Here is a 25,598-nt window from a genome sequence, read left to right as displayed (position 1 = left end):
AAGGACGTAATAGTATTACTAGATTATTGTATGTTGCCATACTGTGTTCAGAGGCAGTTGTCCAAGATGATAATTTTTGGTGTGATAAAGGACCATTCTGTCTTCTGTACTTGATACATTGCTTTACATGTGCGGAGAATCCTTTAGGAATGTTTCTAAATTTGTGCATGTTGTTTGTGAAGGTGCTGGTTTTGCAGAGGAATAGGCAGGTGCTCCGGGGCCACAGGTGCACACATGCGCGCATAAACTTCCCTCGGCACAACCATGATAAAGGCACATAGGAATGGTTGGCATTGGAGTAATGCCTGCAGCCAGAGAGGATGTCATTCAGTAGAATGGCTTGTGGAATGCATTGTCAGTGTAGAGAAACAGAAGAATAAGAATGAATGGCTAGGCTTCTAGGTAGGCACATAGGTCTTGTACACTAAGGTGAGTTATAGATGGGAAGGCGCTGGATGCAAGGAGAAAGCATGAAGCCTTGAGGAGAGGCGTGAGGAGATCATGGGATTAAGTTGAAGAGAGGAGGGGGAGAGCATGCAGCCCTGAGGTGAGGACTTGTGTCTGTATGTGGAGAAGAGACACATTATATATACACCACTCTGCTGGATACTGAGATACAGATAACAGGAAAGAGAGAAAGGAGGAGAGAGGCAGGAGCAGAGCGACAGCAGGGGAGAAAAGAGAAGAGGAAATAGGGGGAGGAAAGGGAGGGGGAAACTGGGAAAAATGTGAAGAGGGACACAAAATAGCTAAACAAGTCCAAAGGTTGTCAAAGAAGGTTTTGGGCAAAAGAGGTGTTGAAAATTGAGGTAGGGACTCCAGGCACTGCTAAATGTTTCATGCTTGCTCCTTACGGTAGATTTATTTTCATGAATGTACTGTGCTTTATAACCAAGGGCTAGCAATAGTCCCAAAGTACAACAAGTACCATGAATGTAATGGATTTTTTCTTTCACAGATGTCAGTGCTGCTGGCCTTGTCCCTCTTAGCCTGGAAAATGGAGATACCTCTACCGAAAAGCATCCACCACATTCAAAGGAGGCCGAGAGGGGTCGCAGAGTGACTTTAGTCTGTAGACATCCACGTTCAAGGTGAGCGTATGGGAAATGTATTTGCATACCACCTGTATGGAAATATTATATAAGCTGTAAGTGTTTACATGAAGATCCATTTTCATCTCTTCAAAGATTACTTTTTTTTTTTTTTCTACCTATTGCTATGGCATTTTTCCTTTTTCAGTTACCCAAGCAGCTAGTCCCTTCATTTTGGTCTATTAGACTCCTTGTTGGAGGTTTTTCTTACTGATATTACTTTAAGCAGCTAGTCATATACTTTCAGCTTACATGTAAAACAAGGTTGGTTAGTGGCATGGTTGTGCATTGTGTTGCATCAAATAGAAGTACATGTTATTTGCGGTTATGTATTAGTGTTTTTATTAGTGTGTTGTGGTTTCTTTTTTGATCGTCCAAGATGATGGTGATAACCATAGACTAAGAGCAATTTAAGGGTCTTGGTTTTCTATTTCCTTGTTAGGTTGTGACATGGTGAAAGACTAGAAAACATTTTTAGGTTTTTCATACTGGCATGGACATAGACACTTCATAGTCACCCATTGAATTGTAACTGCTTTTTACTAGAGATCTCACAGTATAAGGAAGTAGTGGGGTAGCTGGCTAAAGGAAGGGGTTATACAAAGTGTGCATCTCTTAAAGTTTTTGCAGTTGTCTTGAGTCTCTTTATCCTTATTGTATACATCAACCACAACAAACATCTGTAATACGCTTTTCTCAGAATAGACTCAAAGTGCAGACATGTCTCTAGCTATATGATTAAGACCTAATTTTTGTTAATTGAAATAATTTTAATCTTCCAACAGAGACCACAAGTACAGCGGGAAAAGTTCAAAGCAAGATAGACAAGAAAGTAAGTACACTTGCATTCACTACATGTTTTATATATAAAATTGATGACCAACTGTTTGAATAATACATTTTATTTATATAGCGCCAACGTTTGAAGGGACTGCAGCCTCTTCAGTACTTACCAAGCACAGTGCTGTACAGTGCGTGTATCACAGTTCAGCCCATTCACTTACATGGGAATGAGCTGCAGTCCGCTTATGTGAACAATAAACTTGACGTCTGATGATCTGTGAGTTAAAAGTGGCATAGAACAGCTGATCTGCAAAGGTCTCCTGTGTCAGACCCCCAAGGAACTTCAATTGATGACCTATCCTAAGACTAGTAGTAATGAAATGAGGAAAAATCAAATGCTTTATGGCCTTAAAATAGAATTGAAAATTGGATAAAATAATATAATTTATTTGATCCTCCTTTGTCCTATATCAGTCTGTCACGATCATAGTTACTTTTATTTTTATTTTCCATAGGTCATTTCCTAGGTGTATTTCCCATCATTTTGTTAGGTTATAGAGAAAGCTATACTCATGATCCTTGCTAACATTCATAATCGTATTTCTTTTGCAGATTCCACATCTTTACAGCCTGAACATCAAGGAGAAGATAGCCGATCCCAGCATTCTTGCGGCCGTTCAAGCAAATCATTCTGCCGTTCATCTGCAGGAACCGCAAAACTAGGTGTTGATGGAATCATTGCTCTACTTAAAAGCAAATGTGGCAATGGTCGTGTCAATCTACAGCCAGTTGTACGTTTGATGGATATTATGAAGGACCTTAGCCAACTTTCTCATGACCTGCGATCCAGTGGTGTTCGTCTTGATTATACTCATGTTGTTAGCCCTCCATCAGAGAATGAAGATGTAGAACCAGGATTACAATACAGCTTCTTTTCTTCTCAGAGCCTTGCATGTGGACTGCGGAGCCCAGAGGAAAAGCCTTCAGAAACAGTTGACACAAAGGAGCCAAGCCCTGTATCTCCAAACCCAGACTCAAGTGAATCTGCAAGTTCAAATGTTCTTAGAGAGTTGGCAGCTCTTGCCTGGATGGAGCCTCAACCAACACAGTGCGTGCAGGAGAGGGAACAAGAAGAGTTAGGCAACCAAAATTGGGAGGACAGTGCAAATAAGAGGACTGGGCACAAAAATGAAAATAAAGATGATGAGTCAGGGGATGAGCAGGGCTATGATAGGGAAGAAATGGAGGAATCTGGGGAGGAGCAGGAAGAAAATAAACCGGAAGGAGAGTCTTCTGAAGAGCAAGAGCCAAGTAAGCCGGCAGAGGGTTTTAAGCAAGAGCAAAGGGAACGAAAACAGGCAGATGATTCATCAGGTGAAGAACAGGAAGAAAATAAACAGGAAGAGGAGTCAGGAGAGGATCAGGCTGATAGTAAACCTGAGGAGTCATCAGATGACCAGGAAGATGATTTAGGAATTAAAATGTTAAAGGAAGACCGGGATGTAAAACCTGAAGTGGAGCAGGGTAATGAACATGCGAAGCAGGAAAGAAATTTAAGTGTTAAAGATGAAGAAAGGACGGAAAATGAGGATGAAGGGGATTCATCAGATGATGAAAGAAGGGTAGAGCAGTGTAGAAAAAGGTTAGAGAAATACAAAGAAAGGGAGGTTATGGCAGAGCCAAGAATGGAAGAAATGCCCTGGATGCTACCTCTCTTTTCTCAAACATCAGAAACCCTCAGACGAACCCCTTTTTCCACACGTGGAGGCCACAGGTTTGGTCTTAGAGGCCGCAGGGGTGATAGACCAGGCAGGGGCCGGAGAAGACGACCTGGAAGACCTCGAGCATCCGAAAGCCTTTCTCGTGCATATGTGATGCCTCCTTACCATCGAACACCAGAGGAGCCTAGAGCATATCGAACTCATGAGCAGAACTCAGTATTTCCACTTCCTTCTCTTAATGAAAAATCTTCTGCAGTTGACATAAATGCACAACCAGGCCCACCACAAAAACCGAAACGCAGGGGTGTACGCAAAATGGTGGTGCGGATTGCTAAAATCCCAATGCCAATGGGAAGGAGAAATAAAACAAGCTATAAAGTATCTTCCTTCAGCAGCACTCTTAGTGTTGAAGGAGGTGAACTAATTGGTGGTTCAGGCCCTGGTCCCACTTCTCTACTAAAAATGAAAAACAATGGTCGAAATGTTGTAATGGTTTTTCCACCTGGTGAGCTTCCAATCATCCTTAAAAGGAGAAGAGGGCGACCACCCAAAAATCTGGTCCTGGCTAGAGATACCCCACCAATGCTGCCTCAACCTCCTACAATTGAACCATCTGCACCACCTCCATCAACTCCCCAGCCACCCCCTCCAGTATCAGATGGAGAATTTGTGAAGAAGAGGAGGAGAAGAAAGCAAAAATTAGCTTCTCCACAACCTTCCTATGTAGCTGATACCAATGACAGCAAGTCTGAATACAGTGATGTTTTAGCAAAGCTTGCTTTTTTGAACCGTCAGAGTCAAGGAGCTGGGCGCACTTCTCCACCTCGTTGTTGGACTCCTACACTGCCCGATTCAGTACACCAGGCTCCTGAAACTCATAATATCTCTCAGTTCCTCCACAGAGTCCAGGGTTATCGGAGGAGAGGAGGACGTGGTGGAGGCCCTGGCCGTCGTGGTGGATGCAATAGTCATAATGCAGAACTGTCTCGCTGTTCATTTAGCGAATTTTTTGAAGGAATTGGAAAGAAAAAATCAAAGCCAAGACCTGTTGATCCTTTAAAGCCAAGAAAACGAAGACAGCCTAAGGTTGAACCAGATCCTAACGCCAAGCCAAAACGCAAGAGAAGATCTAGAAAAAATGGTGCTTTGCTTGGTGAAATGGGGGGAGAGCCTGGCTTAGTATATCAAGGCATGTCTGAGTGGGGAAGCGAAGGCAAAGGTGGGCCATGGATGACACAGGTATCCCACGGTCAGTCAAGTGGTAGACACTGTAATTACCAAGGGCCTGAGCACAGAGGCTTTTCTGCTTTGCATAGTGGATCACCATCCCGTCCAAGTTACTATACTGGAACAGGCTCTTTGTCTCAGACTGAGAGTGGAGGACAAGATCATCATGGACTTTTTACTGGCTATTTTCGATCTCTGTTAGACTCGGACGATTCGTCAGACCTTGTGGATTTTGCTTCTGTTGCTCAGAGACAGGAGGCAAGAAAATCTGCATCAGCGTTTTCTGGGTCATCGGCCTCCCCAAACCCAAGGGCTATCCAGTCCTATTCTAATTCCCGGGGTGCAAAATCTGGTACCCAAGAATCACCATACCAAAGTTCAACAGCTGCCAGGCAACCATTCCCTCCAAACCGGGCAAATGCAAATTTTGGCTCACTTTCTCAACAGGAATGCCGTGGGTCAGATGCCTTTCAGAAGCTGCTGTCACGTTCTCCCAACTCCCAAAGTGCTGGAGGCTTTGGCCAATTTGGAGGCTTTTCTGGATCTAGTGGACAGAATTTACCTGGCCATGGTATATTTGCACCAAACAAACAGTATCCTGCTGCTTCTGACTGTTTAGGTAATAAGGACTGCAGCTTTTCCTTTAGTGGTGGAGGAAATAGTCTCCCTTCTTCACCCGGCAGTGCACATAGTAGCACAAGTTTCAGCCAGCAGCAACAATTATCATCAGCAGCAGGGACAGGTACAAACACAGCTAAAGCTCCCTTTTTCAACACATCAGAGATGCCACCATTCCCACCACTTAGGAGTGAAAGTCGTTCAAGCACCTCTTCACCAGCTGGGTATATGATGCCCAAGGTATCTGGTCCAATGTTTCCTGGGGAGAACAGTCGCAACTTTACAGGATCTGTAGGTGCAGGTCAGTGGGGATATCGACAAGGTTATGGCCAGTCGGATTGGGGTAATGAGAGTTTTGGTCAGCTTTATGGCCCGGGGTTTGATTGTCACATGACTGAATCCAATGTTATATTGGACATTAGTAATTATACGCCACAGAAGGCCAAACAAAATACTGACAACATGTCAGAGTCGTCATCTGACAGCACACAGTATACTCAACCTGGTGCTGGTTATCGAAGGGCCAATAGTGAAGCCTCCTCCAGTGAAGGTCAGTCAAGCCTCTCTAGCCTTGAAAAGCTAATGATGGACTGGAATGACACATCATCTGCACCAGGATATAGTTGGAACCAGACTGTCCTCTTTCACCAGTCTGCAAAACCTGGTAGAGGACGCAGGAAGAAAGCAGACATATTTGAACAATCACATCAACAACACCATCACCTAGGCTTCTCATCATCCTCCCCATCTTCTTCCTCATCATCAGCTGCTGCTCCACCAGCAGGCTTTCCAACCAAGAGAGGTAGTGGTCCTAGGGGTCCTAGAGGAGGGAGAGGCAGTAGCTGTGCAGCTAGCAAGAAAGAGAGAGGCTCAGGCAAAGCCAAATTTTCCCCCAAACCACCTGCTCCACCACCTGCTTCTTCAGTCAGTTCTCTCTTTCAGGACACCTCAGACTTAGGACTGGACTGCTATAGTGGGGACAGCAGCATGTCCCCTCTGCCCTCCCACTCGCGGGCGTATGGGGTGGGTGAGAGGGAGCCTACATGTGATTTCTCTGGACCTTATTCCATGAACCCATCCACCCCTTCTGATGGCACGTTTGGCTTCCAGAGTGACTCTCCTGGGCTGGGCCCTCCGTCTACAGAACTTGATCCTGGTAAACACTTTCCCCATCTCCCTACAGTTGGCAACACCAGTACTGGTGCACCGCATCCACCACCACCACCACCACCTGGTCTGGGATATGATCACCCACTACAAGACTCTCCTTTTTCTCCTAACTGCTCCCCGACTCTTGAGCTACGGCCGGGGGAGGGAAGAAAGCTTGTGCCGCCTCCCCATTCATCTTGCGATCCCTTGAAACATAGCCTCCCTACCCACTTGCCCTCTTGTAGGGAGCAGCTGACTCCCCAGCCATCAACACATCACCGCTATGACCCTCCCAGCTGCAAGAATGCTGGCTACTGGTACCCACCCCGCAGTCCCCCCTATGATGGAAAAGGTGGGTTACTTTCAGACTTCATGGGTAGGCGGGGAGAAGGAGTATCTTGCCTGAGCCCTCACATCCCAAGCCCCAAAAGAGACAAAGAGACGCTGGACATGGTAAGGGGCCATCATAGATCATCGTACCCTTGCCCTTTGCTCAATGATATTACCCATTCCCCTGTTCAAAGAGACTCCATGGTGCAGCTTCAAGATTCCTATCGTTACCCGGCCTTTCCCCCCCAGGGTCCCCCAGTCCTGTCACCCCCAAATCTGAAGGGTGGCTTCCTGGGACCCGAGAACATCCCAGAAGAAAACTTCACAGTCACGTCCCTCTAGGGGGAGTGGCACATCCAGAGTCATCAGGAGCAGCATAGTCAAAGGGTTGAGGTGAGAGGCTGCGGAGAAAATGTTTTGTTGTGTCTTTGGAACTAAATTTCATCTGCATTCTAGACCTGTTTGGTCACTCTTTACCACTGTCCACTTCTTAAGAGGATTTTTTTTGTTTTGTTTTATCTTAATAATATTTCTGCTGGCTTCAATTTTACCAAACTCTGCAACTAGATGTGACCTTAAGCGATCTTGTATAGCAAATAAATTTTAGAGGCGTGTGTATATGTATAGATATATAAAATCTTGTCTTGTGAAACTATATCCAACAAAAGTCACACTTTATTTCTTTATTTTGATATGCCTAATATCTTTTTAAATCTACATCTGATTATATAATACAGAAAAGGAATTTTTTAGGGACCTTTTCAGCAGGATACATACTGAGAAATAGAAAAAAATGTAGGAAGAACATAGCAGAAAGATTATGGAGCACAAAATGGACAGAGCTAGGACTTGCGCAGAATTTTTGTGCTCAAGCTCATAGTCGTGTGCATATGGCCATGGAAGTGAATGGGTCGAGAGGGTGTGGTGTTCACAAAATAAAAGTCTTCGCATGGAGCCTAATATTCTAAAAAATATTGTCAAAACCTAAAAACCACTTGAAGTTGTAGTTCCAAAGCATGAGGGTTTGGGAAGTTATTGTAACCTTTCCTATTGTAATATTTTTCATGCAACTGTGGAGACCCAAAGCACTATTCCCATATATATCTACACCATGCAGCATGTTTGTTTTACATCTTTCTTACTTATGGGTGTTTTTCACGCAAAGTAGTGGCCAGATGTTACAGGAAAGTCTATATAAATGTACTACAAACACTGTCTCTGTTGCCTATCGCAACCAATCATAACACAGCTTTCATTTTATATTCTGCTTTTAAAATTTGTGCTATGATTGATTGAATTGGGTAGCCAACACAGCTTTTCATGGATCTGCCCTAATGCCGTTTCTGGGGCTTTTTGATGGTGGTTTTATTTCTTTTTCAACCACAGCATGCTACAGGTATAGCATTTTCCACCCACTTTTCTATAGCAATTGAAAATGCTAAAAAAAAAAAAAAAAAAAAAAAAATACAAATTAGGATTTAGTTTTGTTTTTGCCTTTTTTTTTTTTTTTTTTTCTTCCATTATCCTGAGAAAATGTAACTAAAAAGTCGGGTTTTTCTAATGGAACAAAGTGCTGCTAAAAAAGTTTTAAAACTGATCCCACTCTCCATTAGAATTATTTTTTTTTACATATGAGAGATATATTGTAGGAGGGAGGAAGGAGTGGTTGCTAGAACCTGTTGCTGTGCTGGGTGTTTTTATTTTTTTATTTACATTATGCTTACCATATGGATCTTCTAGACCAGGGATAGGGAACCTTGACTCTCCAGCTGCTGTGAAACTACAACTCCCAACATGCTCCATTCACTTCCATAGGAGTTCCAAGAACAGCAGAGGAAGTATGCATGCTGGGAGTTGTAGTTTTGCAACAGCTGGAGGCCAAGCTTCCCTATCCGTTCTAGACCTTTGGGAGGTGTTATAGATATATTCTGAGGGCAAAAATTTTATATCAGATTGGTCCACTGTTTAGCGGCTGTTTGTGATCAGTGCAGCTCAGCGTCTATTGATTTGACGTGCTTGATGAATTGATCACATTTTTGATTTGCCAAAATGCAAAGACACAGATCTTTGTTACTGCACCACCAAAATCCTATCTAAATAGCTTATAAGCAGGGGCGAACACTGATAGCAAAGAACCATAATGCAGTATGTGTATTTAGGTCCCCCCTCTTTTGTGCCACACGCACATGCATATACAGTGGGTGAAATAAGTATTGAACACGTCTCCAATTTTCTAAGTAAATATATTTCTAAGGCTGCGGTCAATCTCCCTTGGTTGACCATTCGGGGACTCCATCCCCATTCTGTTTAAAATATGTAGACAGAAAAGTAATGCAAGCAGGACGCTTCTCTCTGCCGATTTCAGGCAGAAACACAGCGGAACCCATTTTAGCTTTTTAAGCGAATGTGGTTCTGTTTTTCGGGTCCCCATGCAGACACTAATGGAGACCCAGACGCTAGTGTGAACCTAGCATAAAGGTGCTTATTGACATGACATTCTCACCAGATGGTCTGCAACAACCCATCCAATCCACACAGACAGACTTAAAAAAATAGATGTCCATAAATTGTTGTGTAACAATGAGAAATGACACAGCGAAAAAAAATATTGAGCCACTCTCATGAAAATTTCTTTAATATTCCAAACAAAAGCCATTGTTGGTGATGACCGTTTGAATACGCCTCCTATATGGAGAAACCAGTTGCATGCGTTGCTCAGGTGTGATTTTGGCCTATTCTTCCACACAAATACTCTTCACTTGTCCATTCATCCTTCTTTCAATTATATAAAGTTTTCCAGTGCCGTTTCCTGGGAAAACGACCCCAAATCATGATGTCCCCACCTCCAAACTTCACTGTTGTTACGGTGGTGTTTGGATGATATTCAGTACTTTTTGGCCTCCATGATGTGTATTAAGGTGTACAAAGAGTTCCATCTGACTAGGCTATATTCTCGTAGTATTTCACAGGGTTGTCTACATGTTGTGCAAACACCTTGGTTTGGACATGGTAGAAACACTGTGGCAAAAACTACAATGTTTTACAGTCCCTGAAAAGTGCATGGAATTCTAGGGAATCCAGTCCACACTCTGCAATTTCCAAAACTAGTGTGGTTTTGGAAATTGCTGCATGTCAATTATACCTATGGAAAGGGCGGAAGTTTCCCTACAAGTAGAATGGAAGCAGAAAGTCTGCAGAGGAAACCTGGTTTTTCTTTGAAAAGCGCTGCGAGAAAAACCATGATGCTTAGCTGCCACAGGTTTTCCTGCAGCACTTTTTTTAGTGCGGCCTGCTATGTGGGGCTTTAGCCTAAATTAAGTTTGAACATGCTTTTTATTCAGAAATGTCTAGTGGTGGTCGTACATACAAGCCATGGAGGTTGAATCATTGCTGTTTTCTTGTAAACAATTGTACGTGTTGTTTCCAGGTCTTTCTGTAGCTCTCCACAGGTAGTAGTCCTTGGCTCTTGGACAACTCTTCTCATAATTCTTGTCACCCCTCTGTCAATTCACTTCTGGATTGCTGGCCCCAACATTGCTCACTGGAGCCTTCAGTGCTTTAGAAATTTTGTAACCAATATGTTTTGCAGCAGTAATGTTGAGAAGGTCTTGAGACAGCTCACTGGTTTTACCCATCATGAGATGTCTCTTGTGTGGCACCCTGGTAATGAGAAACTTTTTTTATGGGCCATCAGTTGAACAAGCTGATCTTGTTTCTTACTAAGGCTAGCAGCACACAACCATGGTTCACCCATGAAACTCGGTCCATGTGTTAGCCAGATTTGCCGACTTGAACTTCGACTATGATGCTTGGAGTCCCTGCCTCCCAGCGACTTATTGTCCCGTACTGTACGGTGCAATATGCCGCTGGAAGGCAGGGACTCCTAGTATCATAGATGACTGCTGGGAGCGGGACTCCTTGCAGTATAAAGTTCAAGCCGGTATACCTGGCTGACACACGGACCGTGTTTCATGGGTCAAACACGGTTGTATGCTGCTCCCATTAGTGTCATTATGGGTTTCTAATTCCTGATAGATTTCAGATGGTTTCTAGGCTTTCCATGGGTTTTTGCACCTTTTATCTTCGTGTTCAATACTTTTTCCCTGTGTCATTTCTCATTATTACACATAATTTATGGACATCTATAAATTGATTTCTTTGCCTGTGTGGATTGCATGGGTTGTTACCAACATCTGGTGAGAATTCCATGTCAATAGTATCTTTAGAGATATATTTACTTGGACAATTGGTCACATGTTCAATACTTATTTTCACCCACTATGTAAACAGACCCCCCATTAGAACCCAGTATAAGTGGGCACCTCTGGTGTCTATTTTAGCAGTTTTATTCTGCTTTTATGACAAAACAGAATAAATGGAAATGAAAGATGTGAATAGAGCCTTACACATGTATATGCACATTACAGGTGCATATATACAATTCACACATGAAAATAAAACCTATAAAATATGCACATATACAAATCTGTACATCTGTGTAGCTTCTAAATGGTAATCACATAACCATGCATATGTAAAATATGTACACACATTGCACAGACATAGATGCTTACACACAAAATACAAATACATATACACATTTATTTTTTATTTTGCTTATATTTACATCAACACCATATTTTGCAGCGCTTTCCAGATATTGTGAACACTATCCCAAGGAGGGTCCACAATCTAAATTCCCTGTCTTTGTGTCTTTGGAGTGTGGGAGGAAGCCCATGCATACACGGAGACAACATACAAACTCCTTGCAGGTGATGCACTTTGGGATACCACCGTGTTCCCCAAAACATACTATGCATATACAGTACGTGTACTGTATAAATAATGCATGTACACATTAATACTATGCACATACATATATAGTACTGTGCCAAAGCATGAGGCAGGGGTGACATTATTGCAATTGCTTTCAAAAACAGAAGCGTTAAACTGTGAATGGACAAAAGAGAAATCTAAATGGCCAACCTTTGCCTTCAAAACCGTATCAGTTTTCTAGGTACACATGCATACAGATTTGAAGGAAAAAATCCAGTGAGGAGGTTCCAAATTTCTGGAGAGCAAACCACTGATCATCTGTGGATATAGTCTTCCTGAAATCCTTCTAACTCCATGTATTCCCTAACAGACCGGAGGATGAGATCAGGGCATTGTGGGCATCGGTTCCAAGACTCGTCCTCCAAATTGTGGTAACAACAAATCCTGATTTTTAGATTTCTCTTTTGTTAATTCACTGGCAGTATTTTCCACTTTTTTTTTTTTTTTTGCAGAGTACTGATACTTTACACAAACACATGCCCACAGTACACACATATACCTAAAGTACTGTATGGCCTGTGAATGGTTCCCATTAAACAGCAAAGTCCAATACTTCAGCATTCCATGCTAGAAGATGGAGAACACACATGACTGAGCCTCCCTTTCATTGCTCTGTTCTCAACTCTTAATGTCTGCAGGTATCCTCCTCCCTCCTGGTTCAGACTAGTGAGTAAACTGCAAACAGCATCAGGGACCTCTGCTGTTGTAATGGTTAAGCTGGTTCTGTGTCTTGGTTACTCCAAATAACTCATTTCTTTTGAAGGTTTTTTTTTATCACTTCTACACTTTTTTTTTTTTTTTTTTTTTGTCGTCTTATTGTGAGCCCCATATAGTATGTCTTTGAATGGGAGGAATTCCATGCAAACACAGGGAGAACATACAAACTCCTTTCAGATGATGTTCCTGGCGGGATTCAAACCCAGGACTCCAGTGTTGCAAGGCTGCAGTGCTAACCACTGAGCCACCGTGTTGTCCCTACATTTCTATACTTCTGTATCTGGGAAAATTGTGTTTTGATTTGTTTTGTTTTTGTTTTTTGTTGTTTTTTTTTTTAAAAAAAAAAAAAGCACAAAGTACTACTAAATTTAAAAAAAAAAAAATTAAAGTTTCTCACTTTGTCACAGTAATTTTTATGTAGTGACACTTTATATTTTGGCTGGGGCACTAGAACTTGTGGTGTAGTTAATGTTAGTGGCTTGTTTTTTGTTTTTTAACTATATTTTAAATTTATATTATAAATTTATATTTTATTATACGTTTTATATGTTGCTGAAACAGTTTTTTTTTTTAAATTATTTTTTTTTGCAGATTTTGCTGTGGGTTTTTTTTTTTTTTTTTTTTTTTTTAGGCCAATCCAAGAGTAGATTGAGCAGAAAGTAGAAGTATAAGTAATTCCAATATATTTCCCATTCCTTTTGTAGCCGTTTTGTAACCGTTGCAAAATCTGCAACAAACCATGTTGCGTTTCTGCAACCTGGGGCCTCAGCTTTAAGGTGCATTTAACATTTTTTTTTATGTTCTGCAATGAGCTTATACATTAGCCCCAGTTTCAGGAGGAATGCAGCCTACTGAGCTATACTCATGTGAAAAGTCTGATGTACTGTATTTTCCGGTATATAAGATGACTTTTTAACCCCTGAAAATTTTTTCAGAAGTCGGCGGTTGTCTTATATGCCAGTATATGGTAAATTACCATATTTTTCGGTGTGAGCGGTGGAGGAGCGGGAATGCAACATAGCCACACTCATGCCTCAGCTGGCTTCCTGCAGCAGCAGAAGTGGGGTTATGCTGTGGACCCCAGCGGCGCTAACCGTCCCCGTGCTATTACAGCGGATGCCGAGTCTGTAAAGATGATGGTGGCTGTTCTGCTGCAGAGTGGTCGCCATAGCAACTGGGTCGCCGCTGTAATGTACAGCGAATACCTGCGATCAGAGTCCAGTCTGATCGTGGACATTAATACTTCACTCTCCCTCCCAAAGTGTAAAAATAGCCCCCTAGGCCGGTCCCCATACCTGTAGAGTTGCAAGCCAACTCCTGCATGGCTAGGTCGCAGCAGCCAACCTGTTCCTGTAACAACCGGGAGCCTACTGAAAGCTCCAAGGCCTTTCATAGTAATGTATGAGGGTAGTCTGAAAAGTTTCTGACCGCCACATGTAGATGGCAACACTTGTCAAACAAAGTTGGGGAATGTGTTCACGCATGCGTTGGAATATACTCACAAAAATTTCAGCCATTTTGCACCAGCGGTTTTTATTTGACAGTTGTAGGAAATATAAAAACAAAAAACGTGAGTCTTCAGTAGTTGATACTTTTTTTAATGGCTAATAATAATTACAGATTACGTTTCGAACCTCTCTGCTGCTTCTTCTATCAACTACTGAAGACTCTCAAGTTTTTTGTTTTTATATTTCCTACCCACTGGCTAACACGGTACAAAAACAAACATTTTCCTTATACGGTTGTTGTAGTGAGTCGATGCGAGTGATTTTGCGAAAATGGATAAAATAGAGTTTAAACATTGCTGTACCAGCTTGGTTGACGATGAACGATTGGGACGACCAAAAACTGCAACCACAAACGAAAACATTGCTCGAGTTCAGCAAATGGTGCTAGAGAACCGTCGAATGATGGTTAGAGAGATAGCACAGGCTCTCTAGCACCATTTGGTGAACTTGAGCAATGTTTTCATTCATGGTTACAGTTTTGACTGTGGTACATGATGCAGAGTCCCTGTATTGAGCATCCAACTCGTCTGTAATTTGCGAAGGCGTATTGCCTTTCAAAAACAAATATCTAATGACAGCTCGATATTTGATTTTATCCATTTTCACAAAATCAGTCACATCGACTCACTTCAACGAATGTCAAAGAAAAACAGCTGGTGCAAAATGGCAGAAATTTTTGTGAGTACATTCCAACACATGCGTGAACACATTCCCCAACTTTGGTTAATGAGTGTTGCCATCTACATGTGGAGGTCAGAAACTTTTCAGAATACCCCCGTACAGAATCTCCCATAGACTGCAATACATTTGTCCGGGATAACTATAAAACCCTACACTAATCTGTACACCCTTCCTACTTTCTAAATTACATTATTAATCAAAATGCCTATTTACCCATATCCCTGGGGACATGTTTTGACTAATCTGACTATCCATTTCCCCATTCCCGGAAACAGATCGTCACTACTACTCCCCCATCCACACCATCATACTTGCCCATCTTCTTCCTGTCTGGGCTTCCTTTCCCAGGGAACATCTCGTCCCCCTACGATGACGTCAGTACGCGCATGCACAATAGAGCCAGTGTCCTAGCTTAGCGCTGAAGCCGACAATACATCTAGAGAGATTATATAGAGAAGTATTGAAGGCTGCAGCACAGTGTCTTCTTCCAGTCTTACTCCTGTGGGAAAGGGGAAACAAAGTATAATAGGGTACAAGGGTGGGCTGAGTGATGTAGGAAAGGCTAGCAGTGGGAGGAAAGGCTAGCAGTGGGAGGAATAGCTAGGGAGACAGGGAGGGGGGAATTAGAGAGGGAGGGGAGAGAGTGTGAGCCTACAACTACCTTAATGCATTGCAGCAGAAAGCTACACACCATGTAAACAAATGCAGAAGTTGCTAGGCCTTCCCAGAGAAACCCAGAAATCACTCAAAACGCTGCAAAAGTTATATGGGTGCACTTAACCCATTAATAGCACTAACAGACCTTTTTTAAAATTATTTTTGCCTGGAAAACCCCTTTAATGTTTCGGGAGGTTCTCAGAACCTTTTTTCTATATAGGGGGCGTTATGGACACAATGGCTTGAAAAGCATTATAGACGTCATAGCCAGCATCGCTCAGTTGCTTGTTACTTTCTAGTGCACAGTTGTCACTGAGAAATAAAATTGCAACAGTTTACTATGTGTGTTCACCATGTACTATTTCTCTGTTGTCCATGGGTGGGAGCAATATTGTTTACATCTGGTGACTGAAAACCATTATAGACCTAACACGTCTAACAGATGAAAAAATTCCTACCATTGTATCCCCTTGGGTAATCCACTTTGAGCTAAACAGCCTATACTCTAGGCTTATACTTTTTACCTATACTGATAGTGTCACACTGATGAATTGACGTTTTCTAGTCTGTCTCACTGATTTAGGATTGAGCATCTTCAACGTCCAGATGTAAATAAGAATTTCATTCAGTGTGGAATTGGTGGAAATTTTGTATACGGTGTATTTAGAAAGTTGTCTAAAGGGCATATATGTATGAAGATGGCTTAAAGGGCTTGTCCAGTTTCAGACCAATGTTGTGGTTTGTTTATATAGTAAGTTCTACAAATTTTCAATATACTTTCTGTATCAATTTCTCACGGTTTCTAGATCTCTGCTGGCTGTCATTGATTCTCCTTATTTCCAGTAGATAAAATTAGACCATGGTCATGTGATATACACAGATATACAGCTCGTTATAGTCATAGAAGAGTAATCGGAGTTCTGGTAATGAGCTGTATACCTGTGTATCCATCACATGACCATAGACTGTATCTCACATGACCATGAGCTGATTTATATCCACTGATAGCAAGCAGAAATCTAAAAATTTGTGAGGAATTGATACTGAAAGTATACTGGAAAATTGTATAACTTTTATTACATATTCAATAACGTTTCTCTCATTATTGGTCTGAAAGTGGCCAATCCATTTAAAGAGAACCTATCACCCTATGATGCAACATTTCTGGCTAATCTTCGGCCACCTACACATCTGCTTCACATCATCCTGGGCTACATTAGTTTGTGGTTTGTTTAATAGAACAAAGACTCAACGGACCCCATTACAGTCAGTGAGGTCTGTTGGGCACTGGTGGTGTCCACAATTTTAGCAGTTCATGTGTCCCATGGGTCCTACAACAGACAGCATGGAGCAATGTGAACATAGCGTTAGAACTCTGTTGTGTTATACCTCTTTTACTCCTACTGAAACATTTATCAATAAATTGAGAGCTAAATGTTACCATTCCCCTTGCCAAATGGGTGTGCCCTTTTCTAGTCTGTATTGTCCTCTCTGATTAGTCAGTGTAGGGACATGTCCGCGACTGGTAACACCCTGTACTTAATGTATTGCTAAACTTCTCGGATCATTGACAGGAACTGTACAATGCTGAAAATATTCTTTAGAATTGCAGGTCATCATTTAATATTTTTTCTGTAGATCCCCTTAAAGAGGACCTTTCATCAGTTGGGGCACAGACGATTTTATATACTGCTGGAAAGCCAAGCCAGGCTTTCACGATCTGTGCCCCAGGTGAAGAGCTATCGGTGCCGGTACCATAGCTCTTCACTGTCAGAAGGGAGTTCCTGACAGTCAGTCAGGAACGCCCTTCCTCACAGCAGCGCCTATAGCACTGTACTGTGAGAACGGGGAGGAAAGCCTACCTCCTCTCCTGATAGTACTCGTCCATAGATGAGCAGTGGGGGACGTTCCTCCTAGCTCTCTCAGTACAGCACTATAGGCGCTGCTGTGAAGGACAACGTTCCTGACAGGTTGTCAGGAACGCCCTTCTGACAGTGAAGAGCTACAGTACCGGCACAGATAGCTCTTCACCTGGGGCACAGATCGTGAAAGCCAACAGTGCGCTGAATTCAGTGCACTGTCAGATTTCCAGCAGTATATAAAACCGCAGGTGTCCCAACCCATGAAAGGTCCTCTTTAAGAGCAGACATGTTACATTTTAGAGACGGTTTTATCATTTGTTGGCCTAACTGTATCAGATGGACCAATGTTTTCATTTTAGTGCCTCATGGCATACTACATGTTTGCTGCAACAAATGAAAAACATTTGGCAAATTGGTTGTAAGTGCCTTTTCCCCATACAATATGGGGGTCAGCTAGCTCATTTTACAAATTACATTATATGGGCAGTCATAACCTTGAATCCTTCCCTGCTGCCAGCGTAGTCCCTGGCAGTACCATATTGTGTATTGTAAATCATTGTAACAACCACTGACTGGCTAAAACAAATGACTATGCCAAATGGTGAAGGGTCTTTTGTCTAGAGCAGGGATCAGCAACCTTCAGCATTACAACTCCCAACAATGCTCTATTCTCTTCCATGGGAGTTCCAAGAGCAGCAGAGCAAGTATGCATGCTGGGAATTGTAGTTTTACAACTGCTAGAGTGTTGAAGGTTCCCTACCTCTGATCTAGAGGTTTCTTGAAACAGGGATTACGATTTTGTATGTAATCCATATAACCTGTGCTTTTGCTTGTTTAGATATGTTCAAGAAACGTATTCTAGACTAGGAAAACTGTCATCTTTTTCTTCCACAGAAATAGGATATGTTCACACATGTACTGTTAAAGCATAGATCTTATTAATTTCAGTTGGAACAAAACTGCAGTAATTCTGCACAGCCTCCTATGCCATGTATGCATACCTCCCAACTTTTGAAGAACCGAAAGAGGGACAAAATGTGTGGGCGCTCGCAGCGTGTCGTGGCGAATTTAGCTCCACCCACTTTTGTTGACTCCACCCATTTTCATTCATTTTTCATGTGCCACCACACAGTATAATCCTCCTACATTCACCCGTAAATTATGTCCCCCCCCCTCATCTCTCCCCCAGTTTCATATACCCCCTTCATCTTCTCCCAGTTTCATGTCCCCCCCCTCCATCTCTGCCCCCGGTTTCAACTCCCCCCCTCCATCTCTGCCCCCGGTTTCATGGGCCCCCTCATTATGTTTCACCTCAATATTTAACACAAAAAAAAAACCATATACTCACCCTTCCAACGCTCCCCCGCTGCTCTCTCCGCAGTTTCACTAACAGAGTTGTAGGCGTGATGTGACCTCACATCACGCCTACACATTCACTAGCCGGAGCGCAGCGGCTAGTGGATGTGTTCAACTCACTCACATCTGCGTCCTCTGGACACAGATATGAGTTGAAACTGCGACATATCTCCCGCCGACTGGGACTGCGAGACAGGACACTGAATCTGTGAATGTCCCGCGGAATCCGGAATGGTTGGGAGATATGAGTCAATAAACTATCAGATATTGAAAAAATAAGAGAAAAAGTTCAGCGGCACTACTGACAATATAGCACTGTATCCAATTCATGGTGTTTCACAGCATCTGTGGAGAGGCAGTAATACATGGACCTAGAGCCGTTCCTGGCTCAGCCTTGTATAAGGTGGTGCTCAACACCCAGAAAAAACATGCATTTAAATTTTCAAAACTATCAGATATTGATGGTCTATGCCTATAAATCATCACTAAAACATAATTCTGGAAATTCCTTTAATCCGATGTGTGAACATATCCTTAGAGTGGCATGTACAGAAGAGACTGAACACATTTCATATGTGATTGGTTTGACGACTTCTGCCTTCTTCTATTTTCTATTAAGACCTATAAATTCTGCAATTTTACCACTTTATTATCCAGAAACTCCTGAAATACTCTATATTGAAATATTATCATAGAAAATCTCAATTTTCTACCAGCAATTCCCATTAATGAAAGTATGTGCAGCATTAAATAGTAGTCATATTTTCATCCAGTATGATTAGGTGCAGTTTTATTTCTTGATCCTATGTCGTTTTTGGGGTTTTTTTGTTGCCAGTCTACCTAAAACGTGTACAATTTCTGCTGTAACATAAGAGGTTTCTGTGCTTTGACCACCTTTACCCTTTAGACTGCAGGATATAACTATAATAATGTTTCAAGTGTTTTTCAGCATGGATCAGCCACGGCCTGTGCTGTAACTAGCTAGACACTAGGAGACCAAGCGTTCTGCTGTGTCTTCTCCACAACAATCTGTCTATGTTGACGGACCACGACATTTTGTTGCATACTGGTATTTGACATCAGGGCATACAAGAAGTATTAGCACATTCATAAACCAGAGTGTTGTCCCAGTGCCTTTATCTGTGTCCCTAATATTGAGCAACTTTCCTTGGAAGTAAACCAAAAATGTGTGTGCGGCTATGTCCAACACTTGTTTCCAACATAGATCTGATGATATCACAGAAGACTAGGTGAAGATAACCCAACGAATATCTTTATATGGGTGATTTTTTTTTTGGTTGGTTTATGCTAACTTGGTTTTCTCGTAAATGATTTTATTATAGGGCATACGTCAGTAAAAATAACCAGGAAAGTCATGAATAACGTGTGGTTTTTAACACATTTGCCTAAGTTCAATAAGAGGTGTATTGTCTAGAGGCCTGATGGCTAACCTATGACACGCTGAGACGTTTTTGCTGACACGCAGCAAGCTGACAGCATCCGGAAGCGGGGCAACTCTTCTGCTTCCTGTGCACTACGTGATCTCGCATCAGTTGTCTAGTGTGAGGTATACAGGAAATCTATACCAGGTCCTGACTGGTGTAGATTTCTATTCTGACGCATGGGCATGCGCTCAATAGTATATATATGCTGGAGACTCTTGTTGGGCCCTTATTGTTAGGCCCCATCTTACAGTACAGTGAAGAATGTAAATATTATAAAAATATTCAATGCCTGACTGATTTGTGCTGCCGACTTCCAATGCACTCCCATGCGGTTTTGCCATTTCAGTGGTTGTACCTTCTATTGGGTAAAGTGAAACGTCTACAAAGACTTGCACATTTCTGATAACGGAACATCTGGCCATTGCCAGGTCTGCTTTGTTTCATGTGTCTTCAGAAAGGTAGTCAGTAAAAAATTGTATTGTTTTATCCTGCATTCTCATCTCACCCTGTGCTGCAATGGAGCTACTGCTAGTAGACAGACCTTAGGCTCCATTCACAACTGACTTCCCTGTTTACATCCAATCAGATTGTATTGTGTTTTTCTGCAAGAAATATACAGCCCTAATGGCATTCTCCTCAGGAATATGCAAGTTGAGCTGTTGCAGATATTTATACAAACAATAAAGTGATAGGGATTATTAGTATTAGGGTACTGGAATTTGGTTTGCAGTTCGGATTATTTCATCACATAGAAGTGTAGGGAAAATGTTAGGGTGGTTAATATAAGTAATATGGGTCACCTTGTTATGTGTGCTATTACATATGCTAGGTGGGCCTAATAAGTGCACTTACTGCAAACAAAAATGTCAAGTTAAAGAGGACCTTTCATCAGATCGGGCATAGGCAGTTTTATATACTGCTGGAAAGCTGACAGTGCGCTGAATTCAGCACACTATCGGCTTTCCCAATCTGTGCCCCGGGTAAAGTGCTATCGGTCCCGGTACCGTAGCGATTTACAGTCAGAAGGGAGTTCGGGACGTCCTTCTCCACAGCAGCGCCTATCGCGCCGTACAGTGTGAGTGCGGAGGAACGCCCCCCACCCTCTGCTCACAGTGGTCGTCCATAGACGAGTATTATCAGGACGGGAGGGGGCGTTCCTCCCTGCTCACACTGTACAGCGCGATAGGCGCTGCTGTGGAGAAGGACGTACCTGACTGTCAGAAACGCCCTTCTGACTGTGAAGAGGCACAGTACTGGCACCGATAGCGCTTTACCCAGGGCACAGATCAGGAAAGCTGCTTTCCAGCAGTATATGGAACTGCCTGTGCCCAATCTGATGAAAGGTCCTCTTTCAATGGATAAAGCTTTTTCTTTCTAACTTTGTACTGCCCCTGTAAGACTGGAAAATAAGTATTTCTACTAAACATGACATCCAGCATGTCCAGTGCTACCACTATTGGGATGTTTTGGAGCCAAAATCCCCAAGAAAGATGTAAACTAATATAAAACAAAATAATAATTTACCCATAAAACATGTCATGTTGTTTACATCTATAACCACACCGCCATTGTTTGGGAATACTATTATACTAACTTTAGATATAGTTCTGCAGTAGATCATAGCATATCAGGGTTATCTTGCCTTTGGTAGCTTTCCCACATGCTGTATGTTCCCTAGATCCCCTGAAGATTGGCCTAACCAGCCAGGAAATGAAGGGACAGGGACTGTAAGGGACAGGTTTGTGGTACTGCCCTTGTAAGGATGAGAGTCATTGTGGGGGGACAGGCATAAGAGAAGTGAGGGGAAGCAAGGGACAATATAACCTGTATCTGCTGAACTGATCCCTGCATTTGGTAAACTGTGGATGGGAGAGACTGAACCATTTCCTCCAATACATGATTTTTCATAAGCTCAATTATTGCTGCTTCTGTATAGGTGATCTTTGTTATATGTTTGTATCTAAACTGGTATAACTGTATTCCCAAATAATGGCAGTGTGGTTATAGATGTAATCAACATGACATGTTTTTATGGGTATATTACTAAGTTATGTTTTATTTTGATTTATATATTTGCTTTATATACAGTATTTTTAGTTTCATTTGATGTAGATGCAGACTTGAGTACTATCTCTGCTTATTGCTTTCATATTTTTGGGAGCCCCCTTTGCCCATCCTTGTCTAATGTGTATGGCCACCTTGAGGGACTTAGCTTTTTTTTTTTTTTTTTTTTGCTAGTATTGTATTTTCCATCATCTGAAATTCCACCCATCACTAAGTGAATATTTGTCAGCTATATGCTTGTTTGCCAGTGATGTCACAATTATTTTAGTTCTTTCAGAGTTGGAAGTCTAAGGGGGAGCTGATTTATGTTTGTAGAGCCCACCATTCAGCAAAAAGTCATAGATTGGCAGTGCTTTATGGGAAAAGGCTATACATATTTGTTTTCATCTAGGAAGCAAAAAATTCCTCCTTTGTCATCTTTTTGTGGTTGCCATCCCATAGGTCAGTGTCTAACTTGGCTTCCCTCCATAAGCGAAAAGACTGGAGACAGTTGTGTTGGGTTTTTCATTAGTGATTTGTAGGATGGCTGTCTCTAAATTGTCACGTTAAAGCTTTTGGATGAGCTTTGAAGTAGTTGGTATATCCCTTTCAGAAATTGACCAAAGATTATATTTGATCTTTTTATAGTACCGGTTTATATAAAGTATGCATGTGACCACTGAGGCCAGTGATTGGCTATGGCGGAATGTGATTTACATAAATCTGGACTCTCTTGCTTTGATGTAGTCAAGGTCTGCATGCTGTCTTCACAATCCAGAGGTATATCATAGGAACTAGTCCACTTGGATCTCTACCAAATGTCCTCTCCAGCTGTAGCCAAACTACAATTCCCAGCATGCATACTTGCTCTGCTGTTCTTGGAACTCCCATGGAAGTGAATGGAGCATGTTGGGAGTTGTAGTTTCACAGCAGCTGGAGAGCCGAAGGTTCCCTACCCCTGCCCTAGACTGCGGCCTAGCAGCAGATATAACTGGAGTTCATCCCTTTTAGAAGTATGGTTTAATTGTGCTCGCCTTTATTGTACACCCTTCTTGGGACAGAAGTCTCCATGCTTACATGTTGCCACTAACCAGCCCTCACTACTTGTTCTGATGGTTAAAGGGAACCTGTAATCTAGTTTCCAGCAAGCTGTTGAGCAGCGGGGTACTCTGGTGCATGCGTATAGTGTGCATGCCCAGTGATTGACATCTGCAATGCACATACACTGGGGTCACTCAGCAGACCTTCGGGCTTCTTCAAACTGATTTGTCTGGGTAGTGGAGATGGACAGCAGTATGTTAGAGGGTCTGGCCATTGCTGGTGTTTTAGTGAACCCAAACCTGCTGATGACTCCATGGTTTACTACATACTTTCCTTAAAAGAAACCTAAGTTGCTATTGGAAACAAGGCTACTTCCTACCATGGTTCCCTGCATCAGATTTTATAAATAATCTTTATAGGCTATCTCACTACTGAAAGAGTTTTTATTTTTAGTGTTTTGTTCTTAATTCGCAACTGATCAGGAAATTTGTATAATGGTATAGTATAGCCTGCAGATGTCACCACTGATCTTGTAGCATAGTCTGTGCACAAAAGTTTGTATACTGACACCTGCTGGATACCTGTAGATACTACACAGTTTGAGTGCTGGAAATGAAACTTCTTCTAGTAATGAATAAGTGACACACAAAAATCAAATATGTTTAATCCCGCAACATTTCTCATTGGCCTGGAACAATTGTACAGTGGTCCTGTGCCATGCTGTCAAAAGCTACTGCTGTGGGTTACATGATAATTCATAATCTTTGGGACTGCTGGGACCCCACTGACAAAAACAAGGGTTCCTCAAATCTGTGGGCCACCTCTGACCTCTTCTGTGGGACTGATGGAAAAAGCAGAAGTTTAGAGATATGTCTGTCACATAGAAGAAATCTGGAGTTATGGTCACACATGTATATTACTTGCAGTACTTGTGGTGGTCCCAGTGGACAAATCTAAAGTGAACATACATTATGAATATTTGTGGGAGAGCGTTTGTATATTATGCACACCTACATTCATTCATGCAGCTGTTTTCCATTGCTATGTATTCCTTGCCTGCCTTATTGAAAGCCACTTCTCTACTGATATATTTGGCGGCAGCCCTAACCAACCCACTTGGCTCTTCTGGACAAGGTGCGGATACTTCATAGATTCACAGGTCATATGTTTTTGCTTTCAAAATATCTAAGCTAACTGCAAAAGTACCAGACTCGAATCACGGCAAGATTTTCTGCCTTCTAGATTATAAGGATTAGCACAAATATGACTTCAGTATTGTTGTATATTGTACACTGCCGTGCACACACCCAGCTCCATGAGTCATGTCTGTCTGTGGGTTTTTTCTATAACCGTGTTCTGACTTCTCTCTGGTTACCATTGGATGATGTTATTGACATTATTTTTATATTTCTTCTTGAAATTCACAGCTGAGACCATTCCCCTGTAATGAAGCCAGAAGAAACGCCGTGGGATCCCCTTCAGAGCCTGCACCACCTACATCATGTGTGCGCTCCCTCTCTCCTCCTTGAGCTCTGGAACCTCCCCCTCCCTTCCCCAGTTCTCCTCTGAGAAGAAATTTGTGTTTTTTTGTTAAAAATTTTTCTTGTTTTACTTTCTTCACAAAACCAGCAAAAATTGTACATAAGAAATTTTTTAAATGTTTCAAACTGTAAAAAAAAAAAAGAAAAAAAAAAGGAAAAAAAAGAAATATGGGTAATGGGGAGTATGTGAGGGGGGGAGGTAGGGAATGTAGCAGGGTGGAAGTCTGATCTTATTCTCATATGACCTGAGTTGCCTGCAGTGCACTGGCATCTCTGTCATGGAGATGGTTAAAGAGCCCAGTCCCTTTCCCTCACATACCCCCAGTCCTGCACCTACACCCTGTGTCCCCCATCTACCGGCTGCACTGAAATTGCGTATGTTAAAAGCCCTACCACCACCCTCGGCGGTTAAAACTATTTATTGTAAATAAGGATTTCTCATAAATTGTGTATTGTCCAAAACCAGCCTTGTGTCTTTAATCTGAGAGAATGTGGGTGACGTTGTAGAGCAGACGGAGTGCGCCCATGTGTACTTTTCCTGGAGTTGTATACTGGAGTGGTGTTTGAGCGCTGTGATAATCCAAGGTGACAGTGATCAGGTCTCTGTTTCCATTAGGCTCCTTTGTGCTTCCCCTCTTTCATCAGCATTCGCTTCTGTATTACTTCTCACAAAGCCTTACCCAGCTTTCTTCCTTCCCTGATATCTCTTCCCTCTTTCCTCATGTTTTTTTTTTTTTTTTTTTTTTTTTTTTATCTTTTATCTCACATCATTGCATTTCTTATCTCTCCCTCACACATTCTGCTTTCCTTTATGTTATCATTTATCATCTTTGTCACCTTTTATATCATCATCATCATCATTGCCCCCTCTCCTTGATCATGGCACTCTCTGCCAGGACACAGCGAATAATCTGCATGCACTGCATTAACTTTTAGACCTTTGTGATGATCTTTCTCCCCTCAGCTGTTCCCTGCTATCATCCCCTCCTTTT

General features: G+C 42.1%; 1 protein-coding gene across 1 annotated transcript in view; it reads left to right on the top strand.

Moving 5' to 3' along the window:
* Window positions 1-25,160, top strand: part of AHDC1 (AT-hook DNA binding motif containing 1) — a 75,456-nt gene extending 50,296 nt beyond the window's left edge. The window contains exons 2-5 of the mRNA XM_075264426.1: window positions 959-1,091; window positions 1,877-1,923; window positions 2,487-7,312; window positions 24,493-25,160. Coding sequence (XP_075120527.1) covers window positions 959-1,091; window positions 1,877-1,923; window positions 2,487-7,261 — 4,955 coding nt within the window. The 3' untranslated portion in view covers window positions 7,262-7,312; window positions 24,493-25,160. The remainder of the gene's footprint in view (window positions 1-958; window positions 1,092-1,876; window positions 1,924-2,486; window positions 7,313-24,492) is intronic.
* The last annotated feature ends 438 nt before the right edge of the window (window positions 25,161-25,598 follow it).

This window comes from Leptodactylus fuscus, chromosome 2 (genome assembly GCF_031893055.1).
Source record: "Leptodactylus fuscus isolate aLepFus1 chromosome 2, aLepFus1.hap2, whole genome shotgun sequence".
Taxonomy (NCBI): Eukaryota; Metazoa; Chordata; class Amphibia; order Anura; family Leptodactylidae; genus Leptodactylus; species Leptodactylus fuscus.
This window is presented reverse-complemented; position numbering and strand designations above follow the sequence as displayed.